This window comes from Mercenaria mercenaria, chromosome 11 (assembly GCF_021730395.1).
Source record: "Mercenaria mercenaria strain notata chromosome 11, MADL_Memer_1, whole genome shotgun sequence".
In the NCBI taxonomy this organism is placed as follows: Eukaryota; Metazoa; Mollusca; class Bivalvia; order Venerida; family Veneridae; genus Mercenaria; species Mercenaria mercenaria.
The window spans coordinates 23,212,788-23,239,296 of record NC_069371.1 but is presented as its reverse complement, the minus strand read 5'-3'; the positions used below and the strand labels follow the sequence as shown (position 1 = coordinate 23,239,296).

General features: G+C 32.8%; 1 protein-coding gene across 4 annotated transcripts in view; it reads right to left on the bottom strand.

The window, feature by feature from the left end:
- Positions 1 to 26,509, bottom strand: part of LOC123532271 (secretin receptor-like) — a 388,099-nt gene that overhangs the window by 5,862 nt on the left and 355,728 nt on the right. For 3 of the 4 annotated variants that reach the window (XM_053518735.1, XM_045313677.2, XM_053518736.1), the window contains 11 exons: positions 25,253 to 25,346; positions 15,814 to 15,924; positions 9,534 to 9,664; positions 8,839 to 8,933; positions 7,780 to 7,948; positions 7,190 to 7,346; positions 6,671 to 6,731; positions 4,811 to 4,880; positions 3,937 to 4,028; positions 1,255 to 1,396; positions 450 to 491 (listed from right to left, as the gene is read on the bottom strand). In XM_053518735.1, coding sequence (XP_053374710.1) covers positions 450 to 491; positions 1,255 to 1,396; positions 3,937 to 4,028; positions 4,811 to 4,880; positions 6,671 to 6,731; positions 7,190 to 7,346; positions 7,780 to 7,948; positions 8,839 to 8,933; positions 9,534 to 9,664; positions 15,814 to 15,924; positions 25,253 to 25,346 — 1,164 coding nt within the window. Of the gene's footprint in view, positions 1 to 405; positions 492 to 1,254; positions 1,397 to 3,936; positions 4,029 to 4,810; positions 4,881 to 6,670; positions 6,732 to 7,189; positions 7,347 to 7,779; positions 7,949 to 8,838; positions 8,934 to 9,533; positions 9,665 to 15,813; positions 15,925 to 25,252; positions 25,347 to 26,509 lie in introns of all 4 variants that reach the window. The other variant, XM_053518737.1, reaches the window with a different exon arrangement.

Here is a 26,509-nt window from a genome sequence, read left to right as displayed (position 1 = left end):
TTCTGTTCAAAACCGCTACATGTTGTAATTTTGTAATGGTGGAAGATCAAACGTACTGCTCGTATATGTTTTACGGTAGTGCCCACAACATTATTACATCTCTACATGTGAAGTATAATCGGTAATTTTAATACAGAAGTTAAACGCATGTTAGTTACATGTAACATTAAAAAGATAATAGTTTGGGTAAAATACAAATAGACTAGTTTGCGTTCTGGCATATACTGCATATGCTATATTGGTAGTGTCTACCAAAGAGGTATGTACTCTCTGTAGATTCATATTCTTCAAATGATACAATGTACAACGACAGCGAATTATGCGTTAGTTTGTAAAAACTGTAAAATATGTATTATGCCCAAACTATGCACTCTACAATATCAATATCACTAATGGTATGCACACCTCTTTAATAAGCTAGAAGTCCATGCTCTAATGCAAATATTTACCTCTTCGTTCAGAAAGCAAAACAACAGAGCTAAAACAAAACCCTGAAAAAAGAAAGAAAATGAATTTAGGTCAGGCATGATCTTTAAAACATTTGTGCATTGAACGTCTGCAAGACAGTTGAATGAAAAAAATATAATAAATGTTATTCGAAACCCACTACTTTGTAAAACATTTCGTAAACTAACCAATACATGTTTGTCTTTATGTTTTACATTCAGGAATTTTGTTAATGTCAAAATGCATATTTTGTTTGTCTGAATGTGTAATTGTTTGTATTGTTTGCAATTTATTCTGTAAAGCACTTTTGAACGTGTAATGTGCATAAAGTGAGTGCTATATAAATGTGGTATAATAACAATAACTAAATAATTCAGTAAACTTAAAAATGTTAATAATGTATATCTATGTATAAAACCTTTCAGGCTACACAATGACTAACGGCAAAATATTTAGGACACTGAGCTGTTGTTGGAGTTTCAACCGAGTAGGTTCATAAACAATAAAAACAAGAAAGAACATCCAACAGGGAAAGCCACGTTCCAAAAACGCAGCCCCCCCCCCCCCCCACCATAGGCACACAGACACACACACACACACACACACACGCACACACACACACAAGGACAAAACAATTATAGGAACACAGTGGGGCCTTGGAACGGTCAAATCCAAATTTAAAGTATATTTAAGCAGAAATGGATATTGTCAGAATTTATATCAATATTAATTACGCTATTCTATCAATATCAAAATATATAACAATGAATAATGCTTATATTTTACTCATTTATCAACGGTACTTACTTGAAAGGAATTATAAAACATTTCACAGTACAGGTAGATAATATCAGCTTCCATGCCAACGACTCCTGAAGGGTATGCCGAGAACGCTATATATATCACACCGAACAGAGGAATGAGCACCAAAACAAACTTGGCTGTTTTTCTACAAATTAAAATCATGTAATAATGATATAATACATAAGTTGAACAAAATAAATGCCATAGGTATAGAATTTAAGTAAAATTAGTAAAATATGCTATCAAATAATGGTTCACGTTGTTGAGTGATAATAAACTCAATTGTAATGTTTTAGTACTAGTTTCCTGAACATCTCACATGAGACGTTATTAAAAGAAAAACTGTGTAATATAAAAACAATAAATAAAACCAATTTTTGATTTTATTTGCAAATCAACAGTCAAAGTCTGATAACTTCACAGTGACGTCACGTTTGTTTATGCTTTCTGGACTTATAAAACTAACAAAATAGGTAAAGCAGCTTACAATAAACAATAATATTGGGTATATTTTATTGCAACACGTCTGTCAGCCCCGGTAGCTCAGTGGTAAGCATTGATGTTTGAAATGTCGAATTTTGCGGGCCGTAGGTTCTAATCCAGGTAAGTGATTTGGTTTTTTTGGTGTTTTTTTTTTTTTTTTTTTTTTTTTGTGGGGGGGGGGGGGGGTTCTCTTTCAGGTTAACCACCATAATCATTCCTTTTTCCTGGATGCAAACAACAAAAAACACCTCCGACCTTCTTAATGGACACCAAGTTACAGCAACATGGACATGATTGTCTCAGACTTCCTGCGTATCATGCCGATTTGAACGCTATAGAGTTGATTTGGGCAAGGATCAAAGGATGCATAGCGCGCCGCAATCTGTCCTTCAACAAACAAGATGTGTTGCAGCTTACCAGGGAAGTCATTGCATCAGTATCTGCAGAAGACTGGCGGGCATGCTGTTTTCATGTGATGAAAGTTGAGAAAACTATGGCTACTGTAGCTTGAACAGAATGGAGAGACATTTGATAATTCATTGATGAGCACAGAAACTGGAAGACTTTGATAATATTATTAGAGGACAGACACTGCATCAAGCTGAATCCCGAATCCGGCCTCTTGTGCTTGAAATGTAATGTTATGATATTTGTGTATTTGATTGATACATTTGAATAAAAAAGAAATATATAAATAAAAAGAGAAAAAGAAAAAAAAAGAAAGAAAAAACATCTTTGAAAAAAAAAATGTAATTAAAACATAAATAAAAAACAAAGATTTAAAAAAAGTATCAATTACGGTGGGATTCGAACCATCGCGACAATGGAAATAAAAAGAATCTTACATGTAAGGCTAACGCTCTACGGCCGGTACTATCCCTCTACTTCAAAGTAAGCGTTCCAGTTAGTAGTATAATATGAAAGTCTGTACTTAGCCTGACTTGGACTCGTCCAAATAGTCACTCCGAAGTTATCAGACACGGATTGTAGGCATTTTGAAACTTACCGTTTTATTATACAAACAAACAAAAGGTAGATTGTTTTTCGTCAAAAGTATTTAATATTCTAGAAAGATTATTTTAACTTTAATCGCCTTGTTCGCATTTCATGAAACATTGAATGTTTGAGCAGCAATTCGAAGAATACTAACAGAAACCGCTAAAATATTAATCTATAAGGTGTGGTTTGGAAAATATAAAGAGAACAAAACATGTCAGAGTCATTAATTCTGAATTGTTCCAAGTACATATCTCTGACTTCAATTATATAAGTTATTCAAATTGTAGAGGATTGCTTCATTATGGTCTGAAATAGAAAAAGTGGAAACTCCACAGGTCGCTCAACACAACAAAAACGAAAATGTTGCAGGCTCGGTTTGACTGAGCCTGTTCATGGACGGTAGTTAAAATGCATGCTACCGTCCATGCCCTCTAGCCCCAGGTTGAGCAGAGCTCAACATTTACACATGCTAAAAGTACAAAAAACAATTTAGAGACATGCGCAGATGTGTTCATACGGCGGTACACATGGAACCTTCAACGCTACACTAGCGTGTAATTCCATGAAAAGCGGCATATGGTCCCCAGTTAAAATAATGGGTTTGCCCTAAACGAGAAAACAATGAGCAGAACTAAACAAACTGAAGACAAATGACTTCCAAGGAAAGAGATTAACGTGAAGTGAGATAAAACCAGTATTTTCTGCAGACTTGTGATTAGTTTGAAGACACAGTTTCTCTTAAGAAAACTACTTTTTGCACTTACAGAAGAAAAATAAAGTTAATGCTCTATCTCACAATATGAACAAAGTTTGATACATAATTTATATCTTTGATAAATATACAACAAAGAAGTGAAATTTTATGTGTTGAATATTCAAAAGTTTCGAAACATTGATGTTGTATAACAAAGTATACACATTTATAAAAAAAGCTAAATGGAAGACAATACAATGCCTATATTATTAATAACATTAATTTTAGAACAATCTCCAGAAGGATTTGCTTTAAATCTTCTACCAACAGACAATGGAATTAATGCGTATGCAATTACAGAAAAGCACTTCTGAAAAGTTGGTTAAGCAATCAAACACGTTTTGACAGTAAAAGACAATCTTTGACTATTGAAAGTCGTTCAACCGTATCAGCATAAATACAGTAAAATGTAACATAAAATTACAAAGAAACATTTTATTCCTTCTTACCTCAAATGCTGCGAATCGCTTTTTACATGTCGACTTATCTTGGCCCTCACACACAAAACTCGTACAATATTTATGAAAAATATGAAGTTAATCTGTAACGATAATTACAAAATGGAGTCAGTTTTGAAACTCATCATATGCAAAACAAAAGCATTTGAAAAACTCATTTTGCTTTTAATATCACAAACTGTGAACCTGCTTGTCTCCTGTACAAAATATCTACAACCAGATAAAAGAGTGCAGTATTACAAATGTAAATTAATGATTAAATAATTGTTAACTCTGACATTTCTACGAAAACGAAGAAAATATCCGTTATGAAAGGTCACTTTCCAATAGCTCATTCCAATATCCTTCAAATCCAAACCCCAACTTGCATATACTCCGATTGAAAGACCAACCAGACTAACCAATATATAAAATTATTGCGCATTGAGATTATCTTGCGCGTAATACTTTCTTTCTAACGAAAATAAAAACACAAAAAACTCACTATTTTATAATATTAATGTCGCATTTGACCTTTTTTTAGAATCGAGCTGCAAATCGCAATCTATAATTACATTGTTTTGAATAAATTAGAGCAGATACCTCTAGGAATACTAGTAATACAAAAGTATCTGTCTGTATAAAATTACGTTCTTCCTCAAGTGACAAAATACTGTAATATTACCAGTTTGTGTTAATAAAATATTTACGTATTTCATTGTTCTCCTATTAGCATTTAGCGACGTGTTAGTTCTAGTTTTGTCAAGTAAGAATAAATCGTGAATAAATTGTGATGCCGCGAATGATTTTAATGGGTTTTCTATTACAAATAAAAGCGTTTTATTCTAACAGCATTAACATGACGTAAAGAAGAAAAAATACTCACAAGAACAGATAACTGTATTGGTGCTTTAATGATCCAGAAATACCCGTCGGTCCTGTGCCGGTTCCAACATCTTTAGATACAAAACAATCCTCGTTAAATAAATAGGAAATACATATGTACTGTAAAAGCACATATTTTCGCTGGGTCAAAATTTTGCAAATTTGAAATATTGAGTATGTTCGCTAGGTTTTATATCGTACTTAATTAAACAGTTATGTGGTTTTTTTTAAAAAAGCTACCCTATAGTTATTACGGAACCACTTAACATAGTCATTTTTGGTAAATTTGGCCGTTTCCAATTGATATGTTTGGGAAGGTTTGTGTACTGGTACTGATGATAAACCCAAACAGAAAATGAGGTTTTTTACCTGTAACTTTTTTATTTCTGCAAATTGTAATCAACGGTCGGTATCAAAATAAAGCTTAACCTTTGATTAAAACTTTACATAATTCAAATTTATATTTAGTAAACAAACTCACACGAAGTGAGGCCCTGAAAGAGGTATGTAAAAAAAGGACTGTATGAACGTTGACTGATGATAAATTCGAACACTTTGTCATTTACAAAATTTTCTTGGTATTATTATATTGAAACTTTCCCCAAAAAGCTGCAACAGTCATTCCTGATCTAGTAATGAAAAGTAACCAAATGTCAGGCCTTCATGTTTCGACAGTGAGCATGCGCAAAAAACACCCTCTTCCCCAGTAATTTTGGATAAATATTTTTTATACAAATTTATGTAAGTTATTTATTTATACAGAATATTAACCAATTTTGTTTTTGTTTACACCAGTTGGTGTTGTAAGTGGTACTTTTAGATGGTGTGTTCAATTTTATAAGTAACCGATTGCAATCGAATATTTCAAAGGTGGTCGACTTTATCATCTGTTCGGGTTTATCATCAGTACCAGTAGTGACGACATCTGCATGATTTACATAATACTAATTCTTAATATTTACACGAGGATTAACGTTCGCGAGGTGAGGGACCCCGATTATATGGCGAAAATTAAACCCTCGCGAAAATTTCTGCTTTTACAGTAAAATAAAATTGAAACAGATAAAGTTCAAATACCACTGCGTTGATTATTATCAGGTACATTATTTATTTCAAGGACGTCGACATTGTAAACTTGTCTTTTAACGCAGTTTTAAGGCAATTACTGCAAGAAAAGAAAGACTGTCTCTTCTTACTTAGTATCGTTGTTAACAACAAGCCGCAATATAAAGAATCTTACAAAAAACATGAACAATAAAGAAAATTCAAATATTTTGCATCACACTTGAAATTACAATTTCGTTATAATTTAGACTTTTATTTTGAAGTTCCAGATCACACGGTCCTTATCCTTGGGTTTTTTATCCACGGCTCGGAACTGCAATCAGTTTCATACGTTGAAATCAAAATAACAGTAAGAGAACGGTCATTCACGGTTTTGTTGAACTCGCTGCATACAGCGAATGTCCTTAATATTTTTACTAAACTTCTCTATTGGACACAACAAAGACTGCCTTTTACTTCTATCATTTATGTTTTGTAACTTTTTTGTCCAAGTCTGTGTGTGCCTAACGGAATTTGGAGTGTTACTTATCTAATAACTTGTTTCTGTCAGTATAACAAACTGAATAGCAAAATAATTGTTAATTCGCATGTTGGTGTATTGTTGCTGTCATTTACACGTGCTAAATGCCCATATTTTGTAATCTAGTCTTCAGCCAAAATATTTGTAATAACTAAATGAAGACAAGTCCCGTCAATTTGGTCTTGGCTGAAGCCGAACACTCTGTAAATGTTCTTATTTTTATTCAAACGATGATATGAAGTATCTGAATACGTATTGTACATTATTCATACTTACAATTCATTCTCTTTGTATATTCGAACAATAATCCATGGTATCAAATAGACGAACGGTGAAACTGCAAAAGAATGATTGTAATAGTTTCTATTCGCAGAATTGTTTTGTCGTATAATACATACATACACACATATATACATACATACATACATACATACATACATACATTGTGCAGTAAAGCACCCGAACTACGCCACAGCATTGCGGAAAATACTTACAAAAATCAGCTATTCAATACGTTTTAGACTGTTTCTTGTTCTATACAGTCATAGTAATCCTAAAACAATATCATGAAAGAAATGTTACATTCAACGACTTGCTGGGAATCAAACGTTAATGGTTAGTGCCTTTCGAACAAATACTGCAGTGTACATATCAACCTTTAAATTTCCTTCTTCAGTAATGCGAACGTGCAGTTATTTAGATAATCAAACGCGGTACTTCTAAACTTTTAATGTTTTTTTGTTGCTTTTTTTTGAAATCCAGTTCTTGATTATTTGTGAATGTATGTTTACTTACGCCAGCCAACTAAAACGTATATTCGTGTCCCGTTCCGCTCTGTAAACAACGTTTTATACACAAGCATTTGAAGATAAAGTCCTTCCATCAGTATCCACATCATACTGGATGCAACGGTATACACAAAGATACTAACTATCAACTTACATTCCCAATGCTGTGGAAATGAAAAAGAAATAAATCATTATGTATTTCTATATTTCAAATATGAAGACGAAAACTTGTGTTTTCAGTAATTTGTCTTCTAATGTCTAAGATGAAAAGAGTAATTAAATTAACGGTAGTTCTTTTGGACAGGAAAAATAGAAAGGGAAATAAAAGATTTCTTTTTAACAAAGAACATGTCTGTAAATTTGTATTATAATTTACCACTCTTTGTCTTTTTAAATGATTTTATCAATGTAAAACTTGCGTAAAGTTACCAAAGTAAAAGCATAGTTGTACCTACGATGAAAGGTGTATTTCATAGTCACGGTTGAGAGTTAGTACCAGAGTTAATCGAAAACATGGGGTGTATTATGCAATGTACAGACATAAGGAAACGGTGGCCAATAAGGAGTACTGAATCAAGGTAAATATAGATAAATTACCAATCCCTCTGGTTTAAAAGTAATCAGTCCACCAGGATGGCGAATTATGTCTTTTTCCAAACCTAGGTCATCCACGAACACCAAGGTTTTAATGAATGTAACAGAAGCTCGGAGAATGAATGCAAGGAAAAGGTTAATGTGCAGCACGTTGCTTTTGCAATGTAATCTTCTGGAAAAGAAAATAATGCGCTTTATAATCGTAATTGATGAGTCGGAAGTGCATCTACATAAGTGTCATAATTGTAAACATCGAAACGAATCAACCTCATTTCGTCCAAACAACATTTCGCTGGTACTTTAAGGCCTAAACGTGTAACACCGTAAGTATTTTCTGCTGTAACCAGGATGTTCCATTATTCATTATATCACGATAATGTACATCTCATTTCGATTTTATTATTAATTTACCTTCTTACGTTTCACATTAAATTAATAACAATTTCACATATATCAAAACAGAATTGACTTCTAAAAGACCTTATATCATATATTTGCAATGATCGAAAATGTCAATGGGTCTAAGAGTTTTATTACAAAGACATATTCTTCTTTATTTATAAGATACTCTCTTGTAGATTGTATAACATTGAAAGCGAGTATTTCATTAAACTGTTTATTTCAATCCAGTTATGATTATTTACCACACTAGATGTTGTCACAAGAACACAGGTATTACACATTTTCCCGTGGAAAAACAGGGAAGAGCTGTGGTCGCCATTTCGTCTTGCATTTAATATTGTCTTTATTTTATTTCTTAAAGAGGAGTGCATGCAAGTGTTAAGCGACAACAAATACAAATAACAACGAGAGTATAGTATTTCGCCTTCATATATATTCTAATGAAAATGTGATTCAATACCAGCATAAATATTCAAAATAGCTATTTTTAAAAGTCTAGGTAATACTAACGCGAATACGGAGACAAAACAATTCAGGAACTCGCATTCAAAGTCAATGATATAAAAATAAATAATATAATCTGTAAGAAGACCCTTTTGAAGCATAAAGCGCAACCAAGCAAAATAACAGCAACAGTAGACCGAGTTATGAAAGACTTACTTTGACGCTATCATTATCGTCACTGCAACAACAAGTGAAGCTAAGGACACTCCGTAGCCTATCTCCGACATCAGCTGTATTTTAGCTAGATGATGCTGAAAGTATCAATACATATAAAATGTCTCCAAATATATTATAGTTTTACTATTATTTCTCATCAATATGAAAGTGTCTTTAAGGCTTCTATGCACTATTGATATAAACCAAATAATTAGCAAGGAAACTATTTATATACTATCTACTATATGTAATGACATCGAAAACGTCTACCAAATATAGATTGTAATAATATTATTTCTTATATTATTTCTTATATGAATCGCCGGTCCGTTGTTTGTGCTATATGGCCAGCCTATATTGAGCACATGTTTACAGGTATAATATGTCCACACTGAAAATGGTGTCATATAATAGAAAACTTACTGAATGGCCTAGCAGTCAATACCAAACTTTGGATCTCTGGCAACAATATTGACTATTGACTAGCAAGTCACTCAACATGTAAATATTATTGATTCTTCTGTCCTTTGTAAAGAAGTATACATTGCATTGCAACAATATTACATTAACTAGCTTTTCTATTACCTAACAATAAGTTTATGAACTATATCAATATTACATGAACAAAAATGTGCATTCATCGGTGTTTTGATTATGTAAATAGCTGCAAATATACTAGCATATGCTAAACTTACTGAATAATCTTTTGGTGGGTCAGGTTTAGACCCATCCATGCAACCGGAGTAATTAGTCCATCCGTCAGTATTGTTAAAATCAGAGTTCGGTTTCCATGAACCGTTTGTTAGGCATTCACGTGTTGCAAAGCCTGTAACAAATATTGGCATCATTGTAATAAACATTCGTGTTAAAACATTTATTACAGGAAATCCAATTTCTAAGTCAGCTGCATGAAGTGAATTGTTAAATGATTATACCTTGATACGTAAGTTATTGTTCTTAACCACTAAATTTAAAGTGACGGGCAACAGCTATTTAGATTTGGCAACCGTGTGGTATTTAGTTGTGTTCTGTTGTTTAATCTTGTCTGCAGATACACCTGTTATAAACACTGTCATTGTTTGAAGTAAAAAAATAAACACAGTCTTTGATACAGTTCTGTATATTACTACGAGAACAAATGCAACAAATACGCAAATAAAGCACAGAATTATTCATCATACCCTGTATTAATTCATACATTAATGTTGTGAAAGACGATCAACAAAAGCCTAGAAACGCACAAAAGTCTGTATAAGCATGACGACACATCAAATCTTATGTCACACTGATTTCCACAGTCATTTTGAATCCAGACATTAGTTTCCTTTTCATAATACCGTATGGAAGCTTGGTTTTGACAAGCTTTTCCTGACTTTATTTATTGCCTTGAAATGCATCAGTTGGTATATATCTACAAAAAGATCAGGGTAGATATCTCGAAAGTACACAGCGCCCCAAACAAAACCAAAGAGTCATGCATCGCAAAGTAGCCTTACATTAAAGAGAAACTATTGTGGACAGATATAATAGACGGATTTCAAGAAGTTCATTTTAATAATATGCAAGATGCAAAAACGGGTAAGGCGTACAGAAAGGGTTTGGAGTATTAAGTGGGGAGGAAAAATCAAGAATGAATATTCAACAAGAAAATCCAAGCCCAAAAAACGCAGTTTCCCGAGACCATAAACCATAGCAGCGCAAATTTGGATGCCTACGAACCAAATACACACATACACACTCACAAAGCAGACAAACAAACACGCTGGAAAAAAGTAACACAGTGGGTCACCGCCTGCGGACGGACAGTGACCTAACATGGTGAGCACCTAACCTCACTTATAGAAAACAGCGAGTTAGCCGGGGCGAAAAATCAAAAGCGTGGTTCGAGGAATAAGGAAAAAACCACCGCCAACATTCAAGACAATATACATAACATAAAATACGAAACGGACAAAAACATATCGAAAATAGGGACATAGCCTTCGAACGGAAGGCCAAGACCTTAATGGAGGAAGAATACATAGTAAAAGGAAGCAATCTTCTTAAACTGCATAGTCTTTATTAGATAACTAAGTTCACAAACGCTGTCGGAGGACAGCAACGCTCGGCTATTCAACAGCCTTGTCAACTGAAAGAATATAAAAGTCGAAAACGGGGCATAATTATGTAAAATTGCAAAACAGGGCTGTTGAACCTGTACAATGCATATCAGCTCATGACAATGGACACGTGGGTGAAGTTTCAATCCATTCCCATTAGTAGGTACTGAGATGCCATCTTACATACAAATACTTACCCAAAAAACTGCTAAGTCAAAAAGGGGCATAATTTTGCAAGAAATCAACATAGAGTTATGAAACCTGTGTACTGCATGTCAGGTCCTCACTGTGAACAAGTGTGTTAAGTTTCAATCCATTCCCATTAGTGGGTACTGAGATACCAGCTTACATATAAAACCTTAGCCAAAAGTCGAAAACGGAGCATAAATTTGTAAAAAACAAAAATAAAAAAATAGGATGATGGAATATATGCAATGTAAGTCAGTTAATCACAGTGAATGTGTGAAGTTAAATTCCATTCCAACAAGTGGTTAATGCGATACTATTTTACATACAAAAACTTAACCAAATCGTATCACCGACGCACTGGGAATACAATAGCTTTGCCTATTCTTTGAATAGTCGAGCTAAAAATATGTTCGCTTAAACGGTTGCAACTCACACTGCTTGTGGTCATTTTATAAAAACTAGATACTTAAAGTCGAAATAAAGGGTTGTTTTAACTCGCAAGGCATTCGTGACATTCCCGGATTTAAAGTGATATCCAGTCCTTTTTGTCATGAAACTGGTCCATGATCTTTTTATTTTTACTTGCATACCAGACTGGAATTTCATAAAACGGAATAGAACAAACACGTTGATATTCCTCTTGTTTCTTATAACATTTTACTCGATTAAAAAACTTCAATTTATCAAAAATACGTAACCTTTTTTAGAAGATTAATGGTTGAAAATGCTCTTTGTCTGCTATTTGCTAATTTAGTTCCTGTAAAGAAACTGAATTACATCAGCGCTTCAGTGTTTTAAAAGTACATGTATTTCTCATTTGTGTCTTTTCAAAAAAAAGTTATTCTATTTTGTCTAGTAATGCGGAAGAATTGTTGCTATGCAACTTTGTAATAAATGCTCATAGAAAAACAGACCTTCAGGAAACGACACTTCAGGAATAAATGCACAATCAACATTTATTCCAGACGGATATATATCAGACATAAGATATCTTTTAGATAAATTAAAACAAAAAAAATTTGTTCACGAAAAATAACTCCTCTAACATCACTCAACTGGAACATTCTATTTATTGCATAATAAGACTTGGCACTGATCACTCCTGTAAGGTTTGGCGGAAATCCGCCCTATTATATAAGAGAGGTGGCAAAAACATTTTAAAATTTAACAAATCAAAGGCCATATATGCGAATCTGCTGAAAAACATCGCAGTGAAACATGCCAATGAAATGCATAGCTAGGCTTGGCAGAGATCACAGTTAATTGTGTAATTTCTCCTGGTGGTATCGCAGCATCTGCCCGTATACTGTAACTAGAAATACATTATGCATGCCCACGGACAGAATGTCGAGACCGCCAGCACCTTTGGCCTCTAAGTGTGACATTGACCTTAGACATAGGGACCTGGTTCTTGCGCATGACACTCCGTCTCATAATGATGAACATTCATGCCAAGTTACATCAAAATCCCACCAAGCATGAAGAAGAAATGTTCCGCACAAACTTCAATTTGACCTTTAACCTCTAATGTGACCTTGACCTTTAAGATAGGAACATGGGGTTTGTGCATGACACTCCTTTTTCTTTAGGTAAACATTCATGCCAAATATAAACAAGATTGGTCCATGCATGTTAAAGTTATGGTTCCCACAAACTTGAATTTGACCTCCATCTGTGACCTTGACCTTTGAGATAGGAACATGGGGTTTGTGCATGACACTCCTTCTCATTGAGGTAAACATTTATGCCAAATATAAACAAAATTGGTCCATGCATGTCAAAGTTATGGTCCGGACAAAATCGGACGGACGCAAGCACGCACATAATCCGACCCGCCAAAAGTGACAACTACATTTGTATATCGAGCTCACCGCAAGCGGGCTCAACAAAGATTTTTTTTAAAAAGATTCCTCTTATAATAAAATATTTTTCCTATATACCTCGACGTACCATAAGACAGTCCTAACTAGAAATATATTATATTTTTACGTTTTATATACTTTTGATTTTGGATTTTTATTGTTTTAAAAGTTTGAATGCAAAGGTCATTCACAATCTTATTCCATTACACGAATTGACTTCGTTGATTACATTTTGCACAACGCGTATCCGATTGATAAATGTTATTTTATTTTAGCTTATTTTTGTTAATGAAAAAAAGGTTTTAGGAGATTATATCATTGATTATTGAACTTCTTTCAACATTAGAAGGTTTATTGATTTTATACAATTTCACTAAAGAAACAAGTTAAGATCATTTTCCTGCCAAACATGTTAATACGTTTGTGCCACAGGGTTTAATTGATGTTTACGATTCAATTTTAATTACGGAAAGAAACAGAAATACCCAGAAATAGGAAGTCGGCGATTTAATAAAATGATTGTGGGTTAACGCCAGAACACATTTCAAAGTGTTGACATTAATTTATTTTCAATATAACAGTTCATTCTACAGTTTTAACCAAATATAACTATTTTAATATAAGTATTTTATTTAATTTCGACAGTAACCTAAGCCTGTCTAGATATCTTTCTCCTATCCCTATTACCCTCTAAATTAAACATTTCTATTTTGAAGAACGGTGCAATATCATTTTATTGAAAATAACAAGTATGTTACTACTTATGATAAATAGTTTTTTATTTGTTCAACCTACACAATTACAGGTCATATGGTGACATTCCAGCTTGTCGTGGAGGAGGAAGACCTGTCGGCATCATTTCACGCATCAGCGGGTAGTTTCGCTTACCTTCGGTAAAACATTTTGATTACTAGTTCTACATGACAAGCAATAGCAATGGTGGACTAGTGATTCTAATTCAGTGACTTTAACTGGGCCACCAATGCCACACTTGTTATAAATTTCAGTAGGCTTTGGAAATCCAGAACATCTTTTTATTACCATTTGCATTAAAGGGGAGCCAACAAGAAAATTACCGCAGAGATACATAATATTTTCGTTCTATTATCTTTGAAGCTGTTGCATTACTTCAAGCTTCGGTAATATCTGATCAAATGATTCACAAAATGTACTGTATTTAACTTTATAAATCTTATGGACTGGCTTTTCAAGCACTTTTTATCAATTTTTGTACTAAAGATTAACATTTAATATCTGTAAAACGCTGCATCTTGAGGGTTATTGCTCCATATGAAAATTTCATACAGAAAATGATTGTTTGTATGTATTTTTTTTTTTGTAAGTACTGAAACCTTCGGACCATATCCCTTCACTTGCATCAATCAAACAAGCAATGATTTTAGCACCCAATGTGACACTACAATCTCTTACAAGATTTATTCATAATTATAGAAAAGAATCATTCAACGTTTTGTTTAAAAAAACACTGATGTTAGTTTAAAGCTATCAAATAGGATATATATAAGTATAGGTGAAATATCTAGAAATATGAGAAAATTAAAGAAAACAATTTCAGGACTGTTAGAAGCATGACGGTGCTATCCTGTACAATATATATACCATGGACGGGATAAGGACTGAAAAGCGGTGTTTACTCAATAGTTTTACTCTATGAACAAATTTCCCTTGTGTAAAAAGGGTGTAAGATAAGTCTGTACATATCATTTTTAATTGAGAACAGCACATTGAAAGACCATAACCAGCCACGATGTATCAAAGCAAGATTTCATGCCAGTCTCTGATTGAGAATCTGTAAGATGTTTAAGCCAAAGTAAATTTGTATTTAAAAATGTTATCTAACACGTCTGACATAATGTGATGCGATGATCTTAATTTAACACTTTATATATACTTTATCAAAATAGAATATTTTTATTTGATAAGGTCAATCATCAGAAAGTTTGCACATAGGAGTATAACTTGCGATGTAATCATTAAACACAGATTTCTGCTTGGCATTCTATATTTCGTATAAAATATATCAAAATATTTACGTTACGTCTATGCCGCCTTCTGATTAAGATTTATCCTTGTGGGTATACAAGCCTTTATAAACTAATACCATATATAACACTACAGAAGCGGTAATCTTGCTTAATCAAAAGCCAGACTCGTATAATTTCCCGCTGTTTCCGGTAATTTGCTTACACGAATTGTTCAATGTACTTTCAGAAGTACAAATTTGCTTCAGATATTCCCAGATGAATCCCAGATGAATCACTACGTCCTGATTGACTAGCCAAACTGTTAGGTTTATTTTATTATTTAAGCTATAATATATATTGTTCACCACACTTCTATCAAAGAAGCAAATCAAAGATGTCAGTATTGAATGATGTCTTATCCGTGTTGAATGTTATCGTTGTAACACCAATGATGCACGTTGAAGATTATCATATCCTATTTTTTTCACAGCTATTGCAGACTTAATAATAAAGACTTCATTATTAATTAACTTCTAGAATTAAACATAAGTGTGTAAAGGAACTGTGTTTACACAAGAAAAACAAAATAGGTAGTACATAGTTTGAAGATTTTTAATAGATATCAGAAATGATTAATGACGTAATCAAATGATAGTATTTTGACTAAATGACTATGCAATCTATCTAATACAGTCTATGATTAAAACAGTTTTTTGAGTCAAATGGAGACGTCTTGTGGGTAAGCACTGGTTATTATCAATATCATACACAGGTAAGGATAAACTGCATAAAGGGACAAAAGACGAAATGTAAGTAATGCGTTTGAAAATTGATACAAACCTGCACTGTTGAGACCATTTATATAATCTGGACATGACTGTTGTGCCACGGTACCGGCCGCTGTGAAGTCCCAACACATTGCATTATCCCATGTGACGTTGCAGTATACCCCTGGGAAATATAAAACAGTCAAAATAGTTGAAAACATAATTAAGCCGTGCCATGGGAAAACCAACATAGTGGGTTTGCGACCAGCATGGATCCAGACCAGCCTGCGCATCCGCGCAGTCTGGTCAGGCTCCATGCTGTTCGCTTTTAAAGCCTATTGGAATTGGAGAAACTTTTAGCGAACAGCATGGATCCTGACCAGACTGCGCGGATGCGCAGGCTGGTCTGGATCCATGCTGGTCGCAAAGCCACTATGTTGGTTTTCCCATGGCACGGCTCAATTAATGTGTTTTTTTTCTTCTTTGTTTGTGGAAAGATCAATTAATTATAAGAAACATCTTTACGATGACCGTCACAATTATCATTTCGTTTTTAAATGGTTTCCTAATCGTTATGACAAAAGCAGACTTATGGTTTATGGATTTTCAAAGGACATTGGCATTTCGCTATCGTGACAAAAAAGATATTCCAATGATAAAACAAACAAAAGATTCATCCAACAACTCATCGATGTGCTGATTCTGTGTACTTGCCAATGTTTATTAGAATCTTTAACGAACAGTTGGAATTTTAAAAATAGTGTATTTTTTTTCTACGGTACCTTTTGACATAAAATATAATTAGGTAACATATATGAATGTATGAGCTAGGAGAAAAACTTATCATAATCCTTCTTATGACTAAATTGTTTTTAAATATCAAACAAATGTACTAAACGCTGGAGGGAAGTCCATACAATTATACTTCTACATTCAAATTCAGTTTTGAAATGTTGGTGACGTTGAAAGATGTTGCACATTTCATTTTGTCTTAATCAAACCGAGACGGCTATTAGTTTGCTTAGTTGTACTCTATGCTTCTAAAAGTACTTCTTATATATTTGTTTTTACTTCTTGTGTCGTGCGACTGTAAAAATCTCTCTGTACTTGGACTAAGTGTTGTTATCTTTTCTAGTTCCTAGTGATCATGAAGTCTATTTAGTGTTACTATAACAGAATTACACCATATAACATATTCCGCTTAAGCCGTTGTTAGAGGTGTGAGGAGTTTTGCACACTTCATTACCTCTCATGAACACGTTCGATAAATTTCATAACGTAGAGGTTTGACGACAATTCGAAAACTTTTAACAGTTAGACAGTTAACCTATTCACCTTTAAACTGGTTGTTTATAATTAAACAAAACAGTTAGTGCAGACATATCTTGTCATTCTAATTTCAGTATAAACTCAACATCTGAAAAAGGCGGATGGTATTAAAGATTAATTTATCCTCAAAGCTTACCAACATTGACATGTTGTATAATACATATACTTTATGTAAACGCAGTAAAAGGAAGCGAAATAAATATTTATACAATGAATGCCATATATTACTTGTGGTGTTTTGCAGAGAAGGATGAACAAATTATACACTTTACGTCAATTATGATGGAATTTGTATTTCAATACATGTATCACTTTTCCGTTATTAATAAAAGTAAAATAAAACTATTGTCAAAGAATAAAAGAGTTTGATTTCAGGTAATGACAATTCCAAGATCACTACCTTGTAAGTGAAGAACTGAACTGAATATATATAACATTTTAGAAAGATATTAATAAAATTTTAATTAAGCCACTCTTTTCGCTATGAATTATTGGAATTAAACCATTTTATATCTTAACACTCTAAATATTTTAGCATCATTATAACTTTCATGTTTCAATCTTATTCAAAGGTTAGAATGTGTTTATTAGGAATGAAAAATATATGTCTTCTGTTTAGATGCTTGGAGTTATTTCTTGAGTTTTACTGCATCCCTTGAACTTAACAGAGCTTTTGAAATTCATTGCAAATGCCTTTGTGACTACCGGATGTAAAAACACAAAACAAAAGTATCGATCTATGGATCACATAAATCAACTTCCTTAAAATAAAGAGAATTATAAAACAGAACAAAGTCCGGTAGGAAATTCATATTCAATGTAAGCAGCAACCTATATCGTGCTCCATTTGGAAACATGAATACGTATAGATGTACACACGTACAGTCCGAGTCAGCACGTTTCTACAAACAAAAAGAACTGGGATGTAAATGTAAACAAGAAATATCTTTAAAAAGATAAACGGCGCATTTACATTAAAGACATTACTTTGGTATATTCAAAAAAACACAGTATACATGCTTTTCTTGCCCGCCCTTGATTAGCCTGGCTCCATGGCTGCATGGTTATTTTTTTTTTTGAATACTGCAAACCTTTTATAAGTAAATTCCAAGCCTCCAAAATAGCACATTTTATTTGATGGCTAAACCATACACCTATGTTCGGAGCCAGGGGCAATAAAAAATGTCAATACAGAAAAAAATCTGCTGGAGTTACTTCCACTATTAATGAAGAAAATTTATATAATTTTTTATGAGAAATATGCCAGAACAAACACAGGGACGGGAGCCTGTAGAGGCGCGCTTAAAACTGTGATATTTACTGTTAGGATTTAACGCGGGGTATTTGAGGCCCACTTCTTTAGTTGTGTCTTTACAATAAAGCCTTGATTTTTTTATGCAGTTGAATAGTTACAACACAAAACTCTGGTGCGCTTTAATGTTATTTTAGCACACGGGCCTCAAATTTTCATCGTCTTTAATAAAGGTTTATTGTTGTATCATTCTATGACAGGTCACGAGGTTTTCGTGTTTCGACCTAGGCCCAGTAATTTTACTGTTTGCCTCGCTCTATCGAATCGACAATATATGTTTTTAAATATTATTTAAACATTATTTTCGCGGATCAGTTTAGGCAGAATTCTAACCATAAATGAGCAACACAAACCTTTAATCTCCTGTATCAGTTTAAAATGTGTTAATTCAGAACTGTAAAAAAAGACGAAATAGCTTGCATATGAACCAAACAATATTTCACATATAAAAATATGAACCTGAAATCACGAGGAATCCCACGTTTCGCCTAATCGGCACAGACATAACATGTGATTTTTACTGACTTTTCCACCCGTTTTTCCATAGACGATAAGTCGAGTTTCATTGGTTCAGGGGAAAGCAAAACAACCACAAAGATACATGCAAGGCAAAACCATCAGAAACGATAATAGTAACCACAGGAACATGTTGCAAATAACAGAATTGCGATATGGAGAGCAAATGGTGTATTTTTCAGGGAAAACCGGTCTAAAAATACCACATTATGCTTTAAATATCAAAATGTTCATTAGGGTCTGTAGTTTCTGGAACTGCGTCTTGCAGTTGCCTAATCTGTGGTGCAACGCAGATAATCAAAAATGGCGTCCAAGATGGCCGAAAAAATACAAAAATTATAGAAATATATTCATATTGCCTAAAGATTCATATCTTACTGCACGTGTGTATAAGCTTGGATTCTTTCAATTTCACATTTCAAAGACATTCTCCCATGTGTCGCTGCTATGATTTCCTTCGGAAAAGGGAGAACATTCCAACTTTGTTCCATGAATATCAAATTCTGTTGCCCTTTTAACTTGATTTTCGCACCTATATTTTAGTGTTATCACTTGTGGATTTTTTTATACTTATTCTGTTTTAAAACTTGTTATACTATTACGAACATTTGAAAACATATTAAGATATTGAAAGGCGGGACGTTTTCCGTAACAGTCGATTAAAAACATTTTATTTTATACTCTTCTGTGAAATACTGAAATTTATCAGTGAAATAAAATTGATATTTTCACTGTTTCAAACAGTGAAAATATCATTTTTATTTTTCACTGGTACGGAACTACGTTTGAATGCGAAATGATATAAATTATAAATGATAGGAAACTCCTTGCGAAATATTCTTCAGTAAAGGTAAAGATGTATAAAAATAATAAAAGGATCATAAATATTTACATTTTATCATAATAAAATGTCAAAGAAATCAGAAACGTAACAGAACTATCTATAGTTTTTCTACAAAGACATCCTCACGTCACGACATTATCACGTTATGATGCGATGCACGTGACGTTGCGCGGGCAAACTGAATATATTTTGGTTAAAACCATTAAAAATGCATAAAATAAATATAAAATTTGTTTGTTTCAGTGTAAGATCGAAATATATTTCACTCGTGAACACCATAATTTACATTTTCACGAGTGGCGCAGCCACTCGTGAAAATATTGCATTATTTTGTTCACTCGGTGAAATATATTTCGATCTTACACTAAAACAAACAAATATCCTCTATAGGTTTAAAATTGTAACAATACATTATTCGTTCACAAGCACAAATTATATTTATGTAATGAATTTGATATTAAATAATATAGCATATCTGAGTTTTCTGACCTATCAGCTATAAACAGGTATAAATTTTACCAAAGTATCTTAATTATGCCTTCCTTACAATATAATTTTACAAATAATGTTACCTTGAAAATACCAATATTATCCGTACATCAGTTGGAACCAACTCTTCATATTTTACGCAAAACAAGATGATAAGATTATAAAAGCTTATTGTTGTCATAATAAAACGAAACATTTTTCACGTCTTTATGATAATCCACGTCTGAATGGTAGATTTATGGTACCGTGTTTCATCTTATATAATAATTAAACTGAATAAGTATCATTTAAATGTACATGCATTTTACTATTTTATTGATTTATATGTGTGAAACTATGTGCATTTTAAGTGTACAACTACTCTTATAATGTTTTGAACAGTTAATGTAAGAAATTTATGCTACTACGTTACCAAAAATAAGAAATGAATGTTTGTTTCAAAATTGGTGTTTCAGAAATTATCATAATCTATTATTAATCATTGTTAATCTAAATGAACTCTGAGCATTTCATTTTCAACATTATGTGATATAATTGGTAAACTGTATATTTCTTCTGAACTTTTAATACATGTAGCTGTGCTCGCTTTAGTAAAATATAACTTTTCAATAATGGTAACAAATGCATTTTATTGACTTAGATCATGCATTATTCCTAACTAGCTGATTGGCACCAACTTTACCATACCTGGTTTCACTGAATGATAATATTACTTACTTTACTTAACAATTCATCAAATTGTGTACGTTACTGAGAATCTTATTTGCATTAGAAATAAAATACACTGATGAACATGAACACGTTTATTTGAAAGGTGATAGAAAAGTTATTACGATATTCTTGAGCCTAAGAAATAAATAACCATTATTACTCGTATAAGTAAACTTGATAACAATTATTATTTGTCTATATTGGTTTTAGAAATTTTAATAGCTATTTTGAATTTCCAGGGAAATGAAAAAAAAAAAAAAAACATTTTAAAATGTATGTTACAATTCAGTCTGTGTGTACGAAATATATTTCTTAAATATGCTCACGATAATTTTTGACATGGTGAAGATTGTATATGTTCACTATATTAATCAATCAATAACTTTTCTCTTGTATAAACAATATTCTAATTAAATTGTAATCCTGCTTTTCAGGCTGTGATGTGTATATTAAATGTTCATCATGACATATTGTGTATTCATTAGACATGAATAAACTGTCTGAATTATTATTTCAGTAATAAGAGAACAAGTATGGTAAAATACTAAATTATCTCTCAGAATGTATGCAAAATTATGTTCAAGTATTTAACAAACTGTATTAAGTATGTCTGAACTGGAATCCTAACACATTTAGTATATTCAGCAAAATTGTATTACATTAGAATATCGATCGAGCTGGTTTACAGAAGATCGGTTGTTCTACCCAGGTGCCCGCCCATACCTTAAATAATGACGAGAGGAGACCCTTGAGGGGTTTCTCCACCATCAAAACTGGAACAAGTCGCCATATGGCCTAAATTGTGTGTAAAAGAATAATAAAAATCTGCTATAATTTTGTTCAATTACCTTGTTTGTATGATGAATCAGAATCTTGTTATGCCAGAATGTATGTTGTACTATTGTCAAACTCAAGATTTGTTAAATATCTGACAGTTTTATTTAGTTTGTGCTCCACTTTGGCTCTACAAGTAACATTTATACAGTCATGCGAATTTGGCATAATTAGCATAATTTCCTGATTCTACCTAATTTATCATTCAGGAATGACATTTCAGAACAACTTGGTTGGGAAGTATGTTGCATCATTTTATAATTATTTATCATCCTCCCGGTAACTGCTGCTGCTACAGTTTTAACTTGCTCCCAAAAAGGACATGCTCTTCAATAACTTTGCATTTTTATACAAATAAACCAAAATATTAATCAATGAAATTTAACCAATGTAGGAGAAATATATGATAAAGATTTACATGAACGTCATACTGGCAGTCACAACATTTATAGGGCAACAAGTGGTTCCAGTACAAATACTGTCTTAAATTGATTATGTTTTATGTCCTTCTGCAATATTCAGCATCTTTACAGATATAATATACAGTTCAAACTGTATTCGACAACTATCAATAGCTTTATGAGACAGTATCTTTTTGAAGTTCTGAACATTACTGAGCATAGGTCTTCTGTATAAATTCTGCAACATAATATACTTGTGCTTAACGCTTAGCCTGCTAAATTTCTATAATAGACTCGTCCATCTTTCAATTTGGACAGTATCATTAACTGTTAAAAGCGCTTACCAAAAAGATATGACTGAATCGCGGACACTGCAGTTCTTGACCAGACTACACGGATGTGTAGGCTGATTAAGATCTACACTGGTCGCAAAGGCAGAATCAATTGTGTCCAGCATGATAAGGCTTAAGCAGTCATATAAGTGACTGCAAATATACATTTCATTATTAAAAGGCTTATGTCATATTTCACCTTAAACAAACCATCAACATTTTGATACCCGTGCTGCTTTCAATTTCTTCTAAGTCGAAACATAGTTCCCAATATATAGCCAAATGATTTAAACGGTAACGTATCGATACTGAAGTTAGCGTTATAGTAATTTAACTACAAAATATTTCTACAGAGTAAACTGATGTGATAAAAGTTAAATGAATAAGTAACGTATCATATGTAATGCATGTTACCTTCTGATTTCTACATCGACAATGTGTTTACTCTAATTTTTGTAAAGTACAGTACATATAAATACAAATTACTTGTTGTCAAGTTAGTTTAGTAATAAATTACACACATGTAATCGTCACAGTTACGTAAAATATAACTCCAGTTCTCATGGATTTTTTAATCAGTTACTTACTAGAAAATAACACAATCATGCTTTAAGTTTGCGATGATACTTTACGATATTGCATTAACCATTTTAAATAGTAACTACAATACTTTGATACAAAATATTTTATGTAACGTAATTGCAGTAACGTAATATACATCAACTCTGTTGGTTTAACTATATATCAAACAATGTTACGATAATTTCAATGGCTAAGCAATTTTGTACCACGAATGTAGATGTTCTACTTAAAAAACATGTTCATACCACTAATACGTACATGTATATGATATGAAAGAATATGCGGTTTCTGAAACAAGTCCTAATGACGCAGCCAATAACAGGCATGGTGTTGTTAAAGAAGACTCATTTGTTTTTTAAGCTCCAGTCCTTTCACTTCTGTATGCATATGTACACTACAGAGCATTAATAATGACAGCTGACCTATATGAACTTTATTTACACAAAGATCTCCGAATCAGATACCAAATATTCAAAATTTTAAAGAATCAAAATATACAAATTACCTCCCTTGGACATATATTTTGCTTGCAATTTTCTTTGACGGGGCTAAAGTACTAGAATATATACATGTAACAGAATAAATTGTTGTTTATATTCAAACGTTTTAGTTAAATTTAACATAAGCTATTTTTAAATGTTAATATTGTGGCGGCCATCTTAAATACTTGTGCTGTACCACAGATTTGACAACTGCAACATGCAGTTCTAAAACATACAAACCTTCACAAACATTTTGATACATAAAACATACTGTGGCATTTTGCGGACTGGTTACCTTACCAAAATCTAACGAAAGTTGCAGTATTATAACAATATACTCAAGCTCGTAATCAAAACATGGAAACATCAGCGTATGTACTAACTTAAAAAGCATCTGTACAGTCCTTAAAAATATTATCTATTCCATTCGAAAACCAGTGGAAGTTTTCATCAACCAATTAAAATATACAGTTTTAATCAGCTAATAGATTACCTTCACCCAAGACATAAACAGGAAGTAAAGGTGAATACCACAAATGCGCGATTTGTCTGCTTTAGCGTTGTGTTACTGAACATCACAACAAAGGCAGACAAATAGGTCAGTTCACAACAAGTTACGTAAAATATATAAAAGGCCGGACAGTAATGGGATTTCATTTCACGTTTAACTAAGACATTTATTGAAACGTGGTAATATTTACGTCTGTATTATTTACGTTCTGAGAAACAGGTATATGTAAAATATTTGTCTTATGAAATACGGAATCAAGGGTAAGTGTGCAAGTTATTTTTGTTGAGTTTGTTACTACGTTATATAGGTCATATGTCGACTTAAGGGTAGTGTGTAGTGATAAAGTTAGTGAGTAGTGATAAAGAACATATTTTATAACAAAAAGACGGACAAGTAATGAAATGTCACATTTTCCTTTGGTAAAGAAATCAAACGATCTTAAGACGATGTAGATTCTGACATAATACATTAGATATATACCTAATGCAGTCTATTTAAAAAACTTCGTTACGGGTTCTTTGAAATAAAGATAAAAACAATGATATGATTACTTGCTGTTACTATAAAATTATGTTTTCTAAGATTGACTTCAATTCTACTGAAAGGAAGGACATTTGGTCACTGAAGGTAAAGTTTACAAAAGTACACGACTGTCCTTTTCCTGATATGATCGTTTCATTAAATATTTTGTTGTATCAGTCAGTTATATTAATGGAAGGCTGATAGAATATTTTAGCAAATGAATAAATACATAGCGATAGACTACTTGAATATAATTCAACAAAATGTTCACTAAAGTAACTTTAACCAGTAGATGAATTATGACACAATAGTGAAATACAGTAAGGGATGAGAGTCATATGACTACCTAAATATCATCCTTTAAAATCTTAAAATGTATTCAATCACTCACTCAGGTACGTCATGAAGTAGATACTCTTCGGTAACAAAATAAGATTTCAGGCCTGTCATGTTGAGCGGTGCTCTGATGTAATAATACAGCACTAAAATATTTAGGTAATCGTCTATGACGTCATAACGATGTAGTAATATTTTTCAATCATAACGAAGTTACTACTGAGACTGTCTTTGCTTCCGTTCAATCACTTCTTAACGTGAACCATTTTTGTAAAAGACATACTAGATTATGGAAGTAACATCGCACTTACCTGACCCAGGAGGATCTTGGAGCTTTTTAAGCTCACATGCGCTTTTTCTCTGCTTAAGAATACCCATCTGTTCGTCAAGGCTCAACTTCACAACCTGCAGTATAAGAAGAAAAGATAGAAATATTTTATCTACGGTATCAAATCATTTTTAGATATTATTACATATTGGTTTTTTTAGTCAACTCAGAATCGTTGTCGTAAACTTCAAATCACGTGCAGCGTCTAAATGACTGCAAAATATACACCATTAGAAGTAAACAATAACTAAACCTACTATTATGACTCGTTCATTAATTCTTACTAGAATGTTGAAGCCCAAAGGCGGCTATGTCGAGCCCACTATCTGTTGACACACCGCTTGAATGACTCAAACATTTCAGCCAATTAAAACATGTTTCATTTCAATATCTTGACCCAAACTAAAGCTATTTAATAGAAACAATCATCCACAAAAATGATTATTAGTCCACAAAAAATCTTAACCAGGTCGATATAGCCCAAAATGCACAAACTTGAAAACATTTGATGTATCATCCACGTTATACCACACAAAATGGTGTTGATTCTCCCGTATGGCCAGTAATAAAAAAGCTACAAAATAAACTATTTATAGGAAAAGAAATGGAAGTAATTCTAAAAACACGTATAAGTCCACAAAAATATCTTAGTTCACAAAAAAATCACTACCAGGTACAGATATGTCAAAAGACACCTAGCAATTTCAGGTACCTTCAATGTTTTACCACAGAAAAGTGGACTCGATTTTCCATACGGCCAATAATAAAAAACTAAAAAAATGGGCTATTTATAGTAACAAAAATGGAAAGTAAATCTATAGAAAAAAATTGTAAGTCAGCTATTAATGGATCTGCCAAATATAAAAATGATTGATCAATGCATGTCAAAAATAAGGCTTAAGATCTTATATAACCTTTAGTCCCCAAGTGTGAATTTGACCTTTGAGACAGGAGTCTGGGGTTTGCGCGTGACACTCTGTCTCATTGAGGAAATTATTTATGCTCTAAAATGACTTTTGACCCGTAAGTGTGACCTTGACCTTTGAGGTAGGGTTCTTGGAGTTGCGCGCTACACTCCGTCTCATTGAGACCAACATTTTTGCCTAATAAAAAAAGATTGCTTAATGCATGGCAAACTTACAGCCCGGACAAGGTCTAAAATGACATGTGACACCCTAAGTGTGACCTTGACCTGTGAGATAGGGACCTTGGGTTTGCGCGCGACACTTCGTCTCATGGA